Consider the following 15,167-nt stretch of genomic DNA (forward strand, 5'->3'; position numbering starts at 1 on the left):
GGAGGAAAACAAAATAATTCCATTTTTTATTGTTTCTCTGAAAGTAAGACACTCACTACTCCAGCCCAACACAAAACATACCTTGCTCACACGTAGCACCAGCCTTCCCGGCTGGGCAAATGCACTGCCCTGTCTTCGGATCGCACGGTGCTTCTCCACAGCTGCACCTCTGCCTGCAGTTCACCCCAAAGCTCCCAGGCTGACAAGCTGGTCAAAAGGAACCCAAAGACACGGTTAGTATAAGGAAGCAGTTTGGAGATATTAGGAGACACCACCACCAGCAACTGAGCTGTGCTGGTACCAAGTGACCTATGTGTCATCAGCGCCTCAGCGAACGGTGGTCTGTAATTAAGTGCAACAGAGCTCTAGAAAATCTGTGCTTGAAGCTTTAAAAGGAACTATATTTACCTGGACAAATGTTAATTTTAGTAACTGGCCTCAGCCTTGTGCCTCAACCTTTGCAAACAGTTGCCAGGCTCCAAAAACCAGTCTGGCTTCGGCGGGGAGCTGCCAACTCTTACCAACATCAAATGTACCTTTTTATTTGCAACTTCTATATCTGAACATAAGTTTCCCGCGTAAGCTTTCCCAGCCAAAGTGTACCTCCCAGGGAAACAGGCAGTGAGTACCTACATAAATGGCATTTTTCTCCATGAAACCCAGGTGGACACGGATGCTTGCAGGCTCCCGTCTCATGGTTACACGATACATCAGGAGGACAGTTGCACCTCAGTTTGCAACCAGCCCCATAAAAGCCAGGCGCGCACTCTGGAAAATGCAAGTAGACACAGAATATGCAAAAGAAAAAGGAAGAGGTAAGAAAAACTGAACAAAAGCCAGAAAATAATTTGGCTGAAATTTGTAGAAAATCTATTTTAATGTACATTTTAGAGGTGCTGATAACAAAGTGTAAATACTTATTAAACACTTGCACGGACATTTCGAAGAGGTTACTGCTTAAATACAACCCAGAAAGAGAGTGGCAGAATACTTAAGGATATATTCAATTACAGCCATTACAGAATTACTCTTCTTATCTGTCTGTACCTTCTGCTGCTCTCTGCCTTGGTGTAAAGCCAGCGCTGGGCGAGGGATGTTCTCCCCCACAACCGAGCATGTCACCAAGAACGCTAAAGATATTAAATATCGTCACTATTATTCTCCACTAAACCTCCCCAAGAACTACTGTCACAAACCCGACACGTTCCTGCCTGCCCAGAGAGGAATCTGAAGGAAGAATCTTTATTGTGTTATTCCATTACTGTCTGGAGAGGGCTACTGAGACATGCAAACATGAATGTGGAATACAATTCTCTTTGAACTACCCCCTAAAACTACAAAGAATAAATTGAATTCAAAGACCTGCAAATCTGAAGGAAAAGTAGCATTACTGAAACTGTTCACAAGTAATCCTGCTGCCATAAAACACAGGTTTTGTCACTTATTTGCTGTCTGCGCGGAAAAGGGAAAGAAAAAAAGTGAAAACTCCCGCAATCTTCATTATTTAGGGTTGGATTCGAATTTGGTTTCTAGGTTTCTGTTGTCATTTGATCAGGCTACAACTTCTGCATTCTTTAAGCAGTATTCCCCTTGATGTCCCTCTTAGCCCTGTGATATCAGGCACTCATGGAGTGTGTTGTATGAAAAACCACAGACAAAATAATTAGGAGAATATGAATATATTAGCAGCAACCAAACAAAGCAAATGGAAGGAAGGAAGAGAAATAATTCTAGGACAAAGGAATAAGCAGACACAGGGAATCTGGCTTTCTATTATACCTTTCTGACACTTTTTGCCATGATAACCTGGCTTGCAGGTGCAAGTCCCGTTCCTGGCGTTGCATTCCAGCGTGTGCTCCTTCACGCACTGACACTCCTCCGAGCAGCCGGCTCCGAAGGCCCACCTGGGACAGGCTGCAGCCAGATGAAAAGGAATCATTAGCTCTGTAATTATGCAGGAGTTATTTGAAATTGCATGCTGCTGCAGAATGCAACTGCTGCAAAAAGCAAAACATTTATTTTACTTTCAGCCAATACATCCACATACCCGTGACAGCGCCTATTAATGTGTGGGTGTGTAAAATATAGTTTACATGATTCCTATATTAAGTAATTCATTTCATTTCAAGCCATATGCGATGAATGCAAGAACCAGAAAGCTTTCAAAGCAAACTTAGTTAAGTTTCTGAATGAAAAAATATTTGGATACACTCCAAGACAAAAGCTTTCACCAAAAAAATAAAAAAAAAAAAAATCACAACTATTTTTCAATCTTGCATAGATTTTACAAACAAGACCTGTAAGTGCAAAGAAACTTGAACATCTGTTTTGCAATATTTTTGTTTTGATTCTTTTTATTCCCATTTAACATTTTGCCCTCATCCTGCCCCAGTCCTGCTCCTCAGTTCCCACTCCAACCCTATCAGCAGCCACTTACTGGCTCCAACCAGACTTTAACCTCACCAAAAACTGTCACGTTAAACCTGCCCGTCCCAATCCAGCCCTACCTATAGTCCTCCCCTTTGTGCATCAGTAAATCTCAGTCCTTGTGGCAAAGATTAATTGCTAGAGGAAAAGATTAATGAAGTTTCTGGGGCTTCCCGCCACGCGTCACAAGTCATGTCCTCTCACTACTCCCAGATCATCGCAGAACCCAAAGCCGTGTTGATTTTATAAGCAATGTGAAACCTTTTTAACCGTTGCATTGTGCATATGTTAAATACACAGATCAGAAAAAATACAGGGACTTACTAAGATGGCAGAAGCGCCCGTAGAGCCCAGGGTCACACAGGCAGGCTCCATAGAGTCTGTGGCAATAGCCGTTGTTGGCACAGTTGCATGGTTTGTTACAGTTCTTCCCAAAGAGGCCTTTTGGGCAACCTTTTGGGTGGAAAAACACAAGAATGCATCAGCTCCTAAGTGTTAAAACACCAACACCAAATCAGGTCTCTCTTGGTGCTACAGAAAAGACCACGCCGACTTGCCACTGACCCGGGGCTCCGTGCAGCCCACCCTTACAAGGCCCGTGCTTCTCTCACCCTTTATCCTGTCTATTATTAAAACAAAAGTCACTGCAAGGCAAGCCAATACACCTCGCACAATGGAGCCTGTTCTTATTTGGGCCCCTAAGATTTACCACACACATTACATTTTATGTACATTATATGTACACAATTACATCCAGATAGAATCATAGAATCATTTAGGTTGGAAGGGACCCTTAAGATCTCCAAGACCAACCATTAACCTAAAACTGCCAAGTCCACCACCAAACCGTGTGTCCCTCAGCACTACGTCTGCCTGTCTTTTAAATACCTCCAGGGATGGTGACTCGATCCCTTCCCTGGATATCCTGTTCCAATATTTGATAACCCTTTCGGTTTTTCCTAATATTCATCCTAAACCTCCCCTGGCGCAACTTGAGGCTGTTCCCTCTTGTCCTATTGCCTGTGACTTGGGAGAAGAGACCGACCCCCACCTCGCTACACCCTCCTTTCAGGCCGTTGTAGAGAGCGAGAAGGTCTCCCCTCAGCCTCCTTTTCTCCAGGCTGAACAATCCCAGCTCCCTCAGCCGCTCCTCACAAGATTTGTGCTCCAGACCCCTCACCAGCTCCGTTGCCCTTCTCTGGACACACTCCAGCACCTCAATGTCTGTCTTGTCGTGAGGGACCCAAAATGGACACAGCACTCCAGGTGGGGCCTCACCAGTGCCCAGTACAGGGGGATAATTGCTGCCCTAGTCCTGCTGGCCACACTGTTCCTGATACAGGCCAGGATGCTGTTGGCCTTCTTGGCCACCTGGGCACACTGCTGGCTCATATTCAGCCGGCTGTCAACCAGCAGCCCCAGGAGATCCTTTTCCACCGGCCAGCTCTCCAGCCAACTCTTCCCCCAGCCTGTAGCGCTGCACGGGGTTGTTGTGACTCAAGTGCAGGGTAGAAAGGAGGGGAACGCAGAGGTGAGGTTTCAGGCACAGGTTGCCCATGGGCAGGCAAGGGGAACCGTACCATCTTCACAGAGCTTGCCGTGCACGCCGGGGGGGCAGCGGCACTGCCCCGTGACGGGGTCGCAGGAGCCTCCGTTCTGGCACTTGCAAACGCTGGCACAGCCTCTGCCGTACGTCCCGGGGGAACAAGCTGCAGAGAAAGCAGGGAAGATGAACAGGCCAAGAAATCCTTTCCCTCTGCTAGAAATGAAATGAAATAAGACTCTGGTCATCAAAACTGAGCAAGGAAAGAGGCTCTTTAGTCAAGCGGGCTCTAAACAATTTCATATTCTTTCTATATAAGGAAATACACTTCCATCTAATATTTACTAGATAATTTTAAAATGACACTTGAATTAACCAAGCTTACTTATGTGAAGTACTATATGATTTATCCAAATTCTCCCCTGCCTATGCTCCACTCCACACAATGCATGGGGCTCAAAACATTGCCTATAAAGTACAAAGCGTAAAAATCAGAGCACAGTTTTGAATATTCAGAGATAAGTATTTTAAACATTTTTTTTTTTTTCTTCCCAAATACTATTATAAAAATAATGTTGTGTTTTTCTAACATAGTCTCTGAAATTCCCCAGATGATCACGGCAGAAACGGATCCACATCAGCTCGGGATTCCTTCCTAAAGCCCTCATTGCTCCATTGCAAAACAAGCTGTGAAATGAAGCCTTGCTCCACTGTTTGCAGCCTGAGTTAGCTGAGTAAATACAGTTGCTGGAGTCATCTGACTTAACTGACATTTTATCAATGTACATTAAGAAACCTGACATTTCACATCAATTTCCATTTGGTTTCCTTGGTGCACTATTACAGAAATTTAGTTCCAGTTTTCTCAACTGTTTAGCTTACCCTAAACCCATGAACTATGCTATATTATTAAGAAAGCGACAGGAAAGAGTGAAAGCAATCACATACGGCTAATTCATACAGATTATATATTGTATTTATCATTGCCAATGCCTACTTCATTGGACTGCAGGTTTGGCTCAATAATGCAGTCCCATTAAAGTCCTCTAAATTCCAGAGATGAATTCCACCAGATTACATGCATGGATATCTACTATAAATATAGACCAAAAATGTTATTATTATTTATGAAGGGAACTGAAGAATTTGTGTTCCGTCTTGAAATTTTTATAATCTATCCTGAACCACTAGAGAACTACGCATAGAAGTAAGAATATCCTAACTTGATAGCTTGAACTGCCTTAGGTAGCTTAGAAATTATCATTTTAATCCTCTTCATTTCTATTCTCTCAGCTGTCCCCAGTGTTTACAAACCAAACCCACAATCAGTCTCCCAGAATAACTACAGGCAGACTGTTGATTTCAATCATTTGCTGTTTTTTTTTCTGTATTTCTGTCTTTGTGATGATGCCTCCTAAACAATCTTGATGGAGATTAACCTGAAGATTGCTCTCTATGGATACTAAGTAATAATTCATCGTCTCTTTGTCTCATCAGTGACAGCACAGACTTTCTAAGCATGACGGGCCATCACACTATACACCACAAAATGGAGGGACCTATCTCGAACATGCAGAAGACCTGCTGTGGGAAGTCTCAGACCAGCGACAGACAATTTTTGCTGAACTGCAGATGAAGAATGGCACACGGTACATCAAGAAATCGCCACTCTATCTTTCCAGTTGGTTTTGACACATACTTCTGAAGCAGAAAGATCTTCTACCAGGAAGCAGGAATGAGGAGAGCAGAAAGCTATTACAAGGGGCACTGGCTAACTTGGCAAGAGAATTCTGAAAAATATAATTTCCAATGTTAAAACTTAACCATCCCAAGAAAATTATTTTAATAATAAAAATAACAATAAGGAAAAAAAAGTCCAGACCCAAGTTTACCAACACAAGAAAAAAAGAATCAAAAAGAGGCAATGTCTTGGGATGTTATAAAGGAAAAAAAAAAAATCGAGTTTAGAATCTATGTCCACCCAGATTGTCACACCACCTGCCAGGACAGACTTCTGAAAGTCAGCGAGGCAAGTTGTGGAGCGAAGCATGGCAGGCAGGCAAACCCTGGCACTTTTCAGCAGCAGAGTGAATAGGAATGAACAGCAACACAAATACTTGGGAAGGGGTACTGTAGCGTACTGCGCTGGAGGGCAGAGACCTCGCTGCTCGCGGGTTCCTATTGTACACTGCAGCAATCCTTACAATTTCTATTTAAGGTGCCACATTACAATAAAATTTTGATCTGCCTGCTCCTTGGAGAGCTTTACAGATTAAAAGCACAACAGGTTATTCCTATTTCGTAGGTCTCTGCAGGGTCACAGCAGTAGGACAAAGTCCCCACCTTTCAAACCCACCGTACTCACTTTCATTACAGATAATGCCGGTCCACCCAGGCGAGCAAACACAGCCGCTGCGTTCGCTGTTACATCTGCCTCCGTTCAGACAATCCTCACAGCTCAAGCTACAGTCGTTGCCAAAAGTGTTATCAAGGCAAACTGAAATGAAAAAAAAAAAAAAAAAAAAATACAGAAGGTTTAGCGAGCATCCAGACAAAAATAATTCCACAAGCTCTTACCTATCGTTCCAAACGCACAAGTGCAAAAGGGAACATGCACAACATTGACAGACTGAAAAAAACCTGAGTATATGATGGAGAAGTGCTTGCAGAGCCACTCTCCATCATCTACCAACAGTCGTGGCAAACTGGGGAGGTCCCAGCTGACTGGCGTCTAGCAAATGTGACGCCCATCCACAAGAAGGGTCGGAAGGATGATCCGGGGAACTACAGGCCTGTCAGTCTGACCTCGGTGCCTGGGAAGGTGATGGAACAGATCATCCTGAGTGCCATTATGCAACGCATGAAGGATGCCCAGGTGATCAGGCCCAGCCAGCACGGGTTCATGAGGGGCAGGTCCTGCTTGACAAACTTGATCTCCTTCTATGACAAAGTGACTCACTTGCTGGATGAAGGAAAGGCTGTGGATGTTGTTTACCTGGACTTTAGCAAGGCCTTTGATACAGTCTCCCACAGTATCCTCCTGGAGAAACTGGCTGCCCATGGCTTAGATGGGTATACTCTCCGCTGGGTTAAAAACTGGCTGGAGGGCCGGGCCCAGAGAGTTGTGGTGAATGGGGTGAAGTCCAGTTGGCGACCAGTCACGAGTGGTGTCCCACTGGGCTCGGTACTGGGGCCGGTTCTCTTCAACATCTTTATCAATGATCTGGACGAGGGGATTGAATGCACCCTCAGCAAATTTGCAGATGACACTAAGTTGGGTGGCAGTGTTGATCTGCTGTAGGGTAGAGAGGCTTTGCAGAGGGATCTGGGCAGGCTGGATGGATGGGCTGAGACCAACGGGATGAGGTTCAACAAGGCCAAGTGCCGGGTCCTGCACTTGGGTCACAACAACCCCAGGCAGCGCTACAGGCTTGAGGCAGAGTGGCTGGAGAGCTGCCTGGCAGAAAAGGACCTGGGGGTGTTGGTCGACTGTCAGCTGAACATGAGCCAGCAGTGTGCCCAGGTGGCCAAAAAGGCCAACAGCATCCTGGCCTGTATCAGGAATAACGTGGTGAGTAGGACCCGAGAAGTGATTGTCCCCCTGTACTCGGCACTGGTGAGACCCCACCGCGAGTACTGTGTCCAGTTTTGGGCCCCCTACCACAAGAAGGACATTGAGGTGCTGGAGCAGGTCCAGAGAAGGGCAACGAAGCTGGTGAGGGGTCTGGAGAATAAGTCTTATGAGGAGAGGCTGAGGGAGCTGGGGTTGTTCAGTCTGGGGAAGAGGAGACTGAGGGGAGACCTTATCGCTCTCTACAAGTACCTGAAAGGAGGCTGTAGAGAGGCGGGGGTCGGTCTCTTCTCCCAAGTTACAGATGATAGGACAAGGGGCAATGGCTTCAAGTTACGCCAGGGGAGGTTCAGGTTAGATATTAGGAAATATTTCTTTACTGAAAGGGTTGTCAGACATTGGAATGGGCTGCCCAGGAAAGTGGTTGAGGCACCATCCCTGGAGGTATTCAAGAGAGGAGTTGACATGGTGCTCAGGGATATGGATTAATGTTAGGTGGTGTTTTGTGTGTGTTTTTTTGTTTGGTTTTTTTGTTGGGTTTGGTGGTTGGTGGTTTTTGTTTTTGTTTTTGTTTTTTTTGTTTGTTTGTTTGTTTAATCGGTTGGACTAGATGATCTTAAAAGGTCCCTTCCAACCTAGGTGATTCTGTGATTCTATTCGAGTTGTTAGTGTTGCAAATACCACTGATTCATCCAAAAGACAGTCCTAAATGGAGACTCCCAAATTTTCCTCTTCAAATTTTGAATCTAAATAAAAGGAAAGCTGGGACATTATCTGGAATTAACTCCCTTAAATGCTTTCATTCCCCATCAGAGCTCTTAAACTACCATTTTGCCTTCAGGAAAAGTGAATTTGAACCTAATACTTGATAATATTGTATATAATTGAGTATTTCTTGGGAAATAATCTCCGTTTCTCATTGCTTGGCTCTCCTTTTTGTTATCCTATTGCAGTAGGTGGATGCAGTGCTATTTAAGCTTAGTCCAGTGATATTTTTAACACCATAGTTTGAGAGTTATTCTAGGAAAACAAAGCATAATACACATTTATCACTTCCTTTCTTCTTCGTGGATATGAAAAAAAAGGGTTAGTCTATATGGAAAAACTAAAAAACATGAAAATGCATTCCCTCTCACCTTCCCCACCCTCCTCTTCCCCCTTCCACCCAAATACAAGTGCAGACACATACCCTCATGTTCTCTCTTTGTGAGATCTATTGAGAAAGGCATAGAAAATAAATCTTACTCTCTGCTAAAATACCTTGGTGACATTAAGATCCTATCCACACGGTCAGTTTATTGCCTTTGAGGCTTTATGGATGTGGCTTAAGGCTTTTTGGAAGGGGATTTTGAACAACACCTGAGAGCGAGCTGGCAGATTATTTTAGCTAACAGTTAAGTCAGCAGGCTCGCTGCTTTTCACCAGCAATTTTCTATGTGAGGCCAGATTTCCTCTAGGTCTCGGCACCCAACTGCTCCTTTTTCTGTAGTTGAACAAATGCCCAAGCTTTCAGAGACATTCAGAATCCCAATGCTCCCACTTGGAAGAGGTTACAAATTCATACTTTGGGAGAAGAATACAGATTACCATTAAAAACATCATGCTTCTACATCAAGAAGTCATTCAAGCTAGAGAAAATATTTAATTACATGCACCATCTTATTGTTAAAGCTTTTTTTTTTTTATAATATAGAGAGCAGCACAAAAATAAGTCTGTAAGTATAAGGAATTAACTTCTCCAGGAACATACTTCTCATGAGGTTCAACAAGGCCAAGTGCAAGGTCCTGCACGTGGGTCAGGGAAATCCCAAGCACAAATACATGTTGGGAGGAGAATGGATTGAGAGCAGCCCTGAGGAGGACTTGGGAGTGTTGGTTGATAAGAAGCTCAACACGAGCCAGCAATGTGCGCTGGCAGCCCAGAAAGCCAACCGCATCCTGGGCTGCATCCCCAGCAGCATGGCCAGCAGGGCGAGGGGAGGGAGGAGGATTCTGCCCCTCTACTCTGGGGAGACCACACCTGGAGTGCTGCCTCCAGCTCTGAGGCCCTTGGCACAAAAAGAACACGGACCTGTTGGAGAGGGTCCAGAGGAGGGACACAAAGATGATCAGAGAGCTGGAGCACCTCTGCTGTGAGGACAGGCTGAGAGAGTTGGGGTTGTTCATCCTGGAGAAGAAAAGGCTCCAAGGAGACCTTATAGACCCTCCCAGTACCTAAAGGGGCTACAGGAGAGATGGAGAGGGACTCTTTATCAGGGAATGGAGCAATAGGACGAGGGGGAACGGTTTTAAACTGAAAGAGGGGAGATTTAGATTAGATATTAGGAAGAAATTCTTGACTGTGAGGGTGGTGAGACACTGGCCCAGGTTGCCCTGAAAAGTTGTGGCTGCCCCATCCCTGGAGGTGTTCAAGGCCGGGCTGGATGGGGCTTTGAGCAACCTGCTCTAGTGGGAGGTGTCCCTGCCTGTGGCAGGGGCTTGGAACTCAACGATCTTTAAGGTCCCTTCCAACCCAAATCATTCTATGAGTAAATTCATACTTGGGAGGTAAAAGAACTTACTAAACCATTAAAAGTTTCATTTCTCCATCACCTTTTCTTATAAACCATCATGTGCTGCAAAGCCTCAGCTTTAGAAAAAATGCAGAAGCTCAGCTATGGCTGATAACACCCAAACTTAAGTGGCTAAATATAAATAAAACATGCAAAAACTGGTCAATAAATATTTGATTGTGGTTTCTAGGCCTGATAATTTTGCCCGTGGTTATCTCATTTATCGCTTTGCCAATTGGTTACCAGTGTCGTTGAGTCCGGCTGGATGCTATGTGATTTGGGAGGTCTTAACAGTTTTGTTCATAAAAGTAAGTTAATTTTTTATTAAAGCCAAGACCAGTTCTTGATTTATGCCTGTAGGGCACAGTCCTCCAATGAGTAATTAGAGCTCATACAAAAATCACAGGACATACATAACAAAAATAAGAAATTTCAGACCCACCAGCACATACTGCACTCATCAGAGAGAAAGCACAGGACTTCAACTTATAATACTTTCAAGTGGTGAAGTCATGCAAATTCCAGGTGGGGTGAAAAGCTGCTTGCTAGAAGGCACAGGTACGTGCTGCTTTGCACCCACCTCCTGTGACTGTGTGTACTCATGTGCTCTGTTTGCCACCAGTTGTGCCAAGCCCTCACCAGCCTGAGCTCTACATGGATGGGTCTGTGCTTTTCCCAGAGAACATGCCCAAAGCATCAAAAGGGATGTGAATCTCCATTTTTTTTCCCCACACGCAAACAAGAATGCAAATATCTTAAGCAAGAAAATCTCCAATTGTTATAAAAGGGCTTGTAAACACACACCCCCACGCTCCCTTTCCTGCCTCTAGGAGAAAGGGAGCATTTCCCGAGGGTTTGTTCTCAGTAGAGCAGCTTTGGTGGATTTTGCGCATTGCAGTATCCCACGCAGTCCTCTGGCCCCTGGGATGAACAGGATCTCTCTGTCTGTTGCCTCCAGGGCTTTGCGCAGACACCCTGTTTTCCCAAGAAGCCTCCCATTCCTTGCCTGCTGTGCTGCCCCCTTTTCCCATCCCTCCCTCCGCATCCCTCCCTGATGCACCCAGGCAGCAGCAGCTGCGACGGGGGAGCCTTCCTGTTCCCCAAACATGTTCCATTTGGGATGGGATGTGTGGCAATGCCTCCTCCCTGCTGGCATGGAGGACAGGCAGAAAGCAGGATTAATGCTCACCACTCCTCCATGGGGGGTTGGGACTAGATGATCTCCAGAGGTCCCTTCCAACCCCATATGATTCTGTGATTCCTCTGCTCTTCCTAAGGGCTTAAGCCCAGCCAGCCCAGCATCACTCTTGCCCCAAATCCTCTTTCCAAGATTATTCCCCCCATTTGGTGTGATGGCTAAAAACGTTGCCTCATTCACTCACCGACCCTGTGCACCAGGGTGAGCTCTCCTCGTGGGTCTTCATCCTCGTAGAGGGCACCGAGCGCGTAGTGAAGGAGCTGGGGGGGACTTCTGAACTGCAGCCCAGGAGCCCCAGCAAACCCCGTTGCCTCCTCCGCATCCGTCTCCTCCCCACCTAGGGCTGACACACACACACGAGACCTCAGGACCTGGCCTCGAGTCCTTCTCTGCGACACCTTCCTCTCATTTACACCCTGTTTTTATTAGATTTTCCAGCTACCTCCCTGTGCAGTCTGCACGGCAGTCACAGTCAATTCATTTTCTCATCTGTATTTATAAACAGAGTTTCTGCTTTCCAAAAAAGAGAAAAAGAGGGGGGTGGGAGTGAGATCTTTCCCCTTCCTTTCTTGTGGAAATAAACTCTGCTCCTAAAGAGTCCAAAAAAATTGAACGAGGAGTTTAATTTTCCTCATTTGAAGTTTGAGACTATTTTTAGTTAATGAAGGCCATTACTCTAGCTCATTTTGGAGATGACAAATATAGAGTGAGGCCGGCTGTCCAATTTATTTTCAGAGAAACTAAAAATTTGAGCCTTAAAGAGCTGGGAAATCAGTTGGTTTTCTTTTTGGAGTTGGTTAAAATACCAAACTCTGCCTAAGGTTTAGCAGGTGTTAAACTTGGTTATAAAATTAATTTGCCAGGCTAAACTGTACTGGTTACACTGGCAGAAATCCAGAATCACACCACTGACTTTAGTGGAAAACTTGCTTTGGTTCATCAAAGCAGAATCTGGCTACCTTTTTTCCACAGGATGTTAAACTTCATCAAATAGGGCAAGAAAACTGCCAAAATAGTACTTATTTCCGAAACATGAGGTTTAGATTTTCAAACATGTCCAGGGGATTTAAGTGTTCATCTCCCATTAATCTTTGGCAAAACCCATTACTTGAGGATGAACTTGGGATCCACATGTTGCACGTAGGCTCCACCCGGGCCACATTTAGAGATGGCTTAAGTCGGGCTCCTAAAATCCCAGGATCTGTGAAAATCTCAGTTGAAATCACATTTTAAATGGCACTGAAGATGTAGAAATAACTTACCGATGCAGGACCATCTGTTAACACCAAGCCTGTAACCCTCCTTACACGCACATTCGTACGACCCCAGAGAATTAACACAGAAATGGTCACAGTTGCCATTATCAAGATGACATTCATCCACATCTAAAAAAAACCAAATATAAATGCTGATTAGGTGCAAGTACCTCTGCTTGGAGGGTGCACTCGGTGCCTGGCTGCAGCTGAAAAATTACTCTGTGCATAAGAAAACCCGATTTTCTTAGTACTTTTGGGCTCTCTGTTTCTCACTAGTATTGGAGATATTAAAACATTTCAGGGCAACATGGAACAGATTATTTCACCTATGTTTTTGTCTCAAGTGAAAACAGCTACTTTAAGCTGTTAAGCTCAGTTGATCCTTTGGTTATTTTGAGGGCTCTCCTTTTGTAGAAGTAGTCTTTAACACATCAATATACAGTGTCCATGGAGAGAGGAGAAGTTCCTCTCTGCTGGCTCGTCTCTCACGGCCCCACTTCTCCATGCTGGATGCTGGGTTATTACCGTATTCCAGTCTCACAAAGTGGAAATTACCCATTTGTAAAACCTTATCAGCAAAGCTGACATACAGTCACCAATTCCCTTATTAAGGAAATGCCCACAAAGCCCCGGGATGAGCTTTGACAGCATTTCTTCTTCCCGCTGTTGGGCTTAGTTAGACCAAGGCACCGGTCCCAAAGGACTCACCGTCGCAGGCGCAGCCGTCGGCGTTGGGCTGGAACCCCGCTTTGCAGGCACACTCGTAGCCGCCCGCGTAGTTGATGCAGAATTGGGAGCAGCAGGACTCTCCGGTCTCGCACTCATCCAGCTCTGCAAGGAAGGGGCAGCTCCTTCAGCCCTTGGACACCGTCTGAGCTGCTGCCACGGTTTTCCTCGGTAGCTACTGTGCTTTTCAGCACATGCCTTTCTACGGCTTCACCCACATAAAACACTGTCTGAATCCTGAGAGCAGCTGTCTTCTACCTTCTCCCACAGCACCCGATACCCTCCACGTCCAGGGAAAAGCATCTTTTCTGCAAGTCTTAGCTACCACGAGGTGATTTAAAAAAAAAAAAAAGTGACAAATTTACAAAAAAAAGCCCACAAATACTATCTATTTAACAGTATTTAAACATTTGCACTTTTGTGCGTTCCACCTTTTTCAAGGCAAACTACCTGTGAAACAAAGCTCTGATCCAACACCGCATTTGCTGGGTGCAATTGTGGGTTTTGATACCTAATTGCCCATTGCCTTATCCTGCCCTGTGTCCATCCGGAAATTGGTATCGTAGACACTGCTGTTCTGGTGATTAGATACAAGAATTGAGCTGTTATCTTTTCACTGCAGGCTCTCAGCTGATCTCAGCCCTTGCAGCCCTGCTGAGCGGGTCGGTGGCCATTCAAGAGCCACCTTGTCAATGCTGAGTCTGCAAAGCGCTTTTGAACGTTACCCCAGACGAGCAGCCGCAGATGGGAAAGGTCAGTGTCTCAATTAACCTTGGAAGGAGTACCAACATTATTAGGAAACACCGGCAGGAGAAAGAGGAGAAAGAAAATGTAATTAATCAATCAGGGTGAGGAGGTCAGCATGAAAATGATTAATGCAGGTTATTTGAACACAGAGTATTTTCCAGAAATGTCACAAGCCAAGCTCCTCTGCAGTACATCAGACGATGCCTTGCTCTGGGGTCTAGCAACAGTCCCTTGTCTGTGTAGGAATGCAAAATGTGCATCCAACAAAAAGGAGATTTTTGCTGTTAAGAGCAGCTTTTCACGTCCTCAGCCTTGCCAAACCCTTCCCCTGTGCTCTCACTTCCCTCGCTGTGGCCAGGGGAACTGTGTCCCTCTGAAATCTCCATCAGGAGGTCACTGAGCTGGGGTGTGGGCAGGAGGCTGCTCTGCCTCCTCTCATCCGCACACAAACGAGACTGCGTAACCCATCCCACCCCTGCGGGGCTCAGGGTCCAAATCTCCCTCCCTGACCTTCTTTTCTTTTGCTTTTTAAGCTCCAGCACCAACCGTCCTTGCAGACTTCAGTGCTTCCCTCCTCCCCTGCTCCTTCCTCTCTCCTCCACTTGGCTTTTTTTGTTGCGAGACTCTTCTTGTCTGTAATGACTCTCACATTCACCAGAGCTCCCCCTCTCCACCTCTCCTCGTGTCTTTCTACACTGCTCTGTGATGCCTGCTCTATTTCCCTCCCCCCCAAGCCCGCCTCTTCTTGGCTATTCTTTAAAATTTTAATGGCATAGTGACAGCGAGTCTAAACCAGAATGAGATACAGTTTGCATAGCAAAAGTCGTAAACAAAAAAAATCACATTGTAAAATCGTTTAAAACATGAAGGAATTTTTTAAGCTCCTCTCTCGAAATAAAAACAAATCTAACTCTATTGCTTTCACTTCCTAAGTGAGACTTCTCACAGCCAGAAGTGCAATCTCATCGCTGAGCAAATCTGATGGAAATAGAGCAACTTCCATAACACCAAGCGGAGTTTGCGCATGAAGCACTGCAGAAGAGCAGAGCTACCGTCGCAAGCCAGAGCCGACCCTCTTCCCAGCCGCCGGCTGAGGAAGGGAAGGAAAAAAGCTCAGCCAAGTGATGCTTGGGCTGGACACAATGAG

At 45.4% G+C, this 15,167-nt stretch overlaps 1 protein-coding gene across 1 annotated transcript in view; it reads right to left on the reverse strand.

Annotated features, from left to right (window-relative positions):
- LOC141468464 (uncharacterized) overlaps nucleotides 1–15,167 on the reverse strand; it is a 198,983-nt gene that overhangs the window by 36,272 nt on the left and 147,544 nt on the right. The window contains exons 11-19 of the mRNA XM_074153557.1: nucleotides 13,256–13,378; nucleotides 12,554–12,676; nucleotides 11,476–11,634; nucleotides 6,336–6,467; nucleotides 4,008–4,136; nucleotides 2,752–2,880; nucleotides 1,780–1,914; nucleotides 634–768; nucleotides 82–207 (exon numbers count right to left, since the gene is read on the reverse strand). Coding sequence (XP_074009658.1) covers nucleotides 82–207; nucleotides 634–768; nucleotides 1,780–1,914; nucleotides 2,752–2,880; nucleotides 4,008–4,136; nucleotides 6,336–6,467; nucleotides 11,476–11,634; nucleotides 12,554–12,676; nucleotides 13,256–13,378 — 1,191 coding nt within the window. The remainder of the gene's footprint in view (nucleotides 1–81; nucleotides 208–633; nucleotides 769–1,779; nucleotides 1,915–2,751; nucleotides 2,881–4,007; nucleotides 4,137–6,335; nucleotides 6,468–11,475; nucleotides 11,635–12,553; nucleotides 12,677–13,255; nucleotides 13,379–15,167) is intronic.

This window comes from Numenius arquata, chromosome 9 (genome assembly GCF_964106895.1).
Source record: "Numenius arquata chromosome 9, bNumArq3.hap1.1, whole genome shotgun sequence".
In the NCBI taxonomy this organism is placed as follows: domain Eukaryota; kingdom Metazoa; phylum Chordata; class Aves; order Charadriiformes; family Scolopacidae; genus Numenius; species Numenius arquata.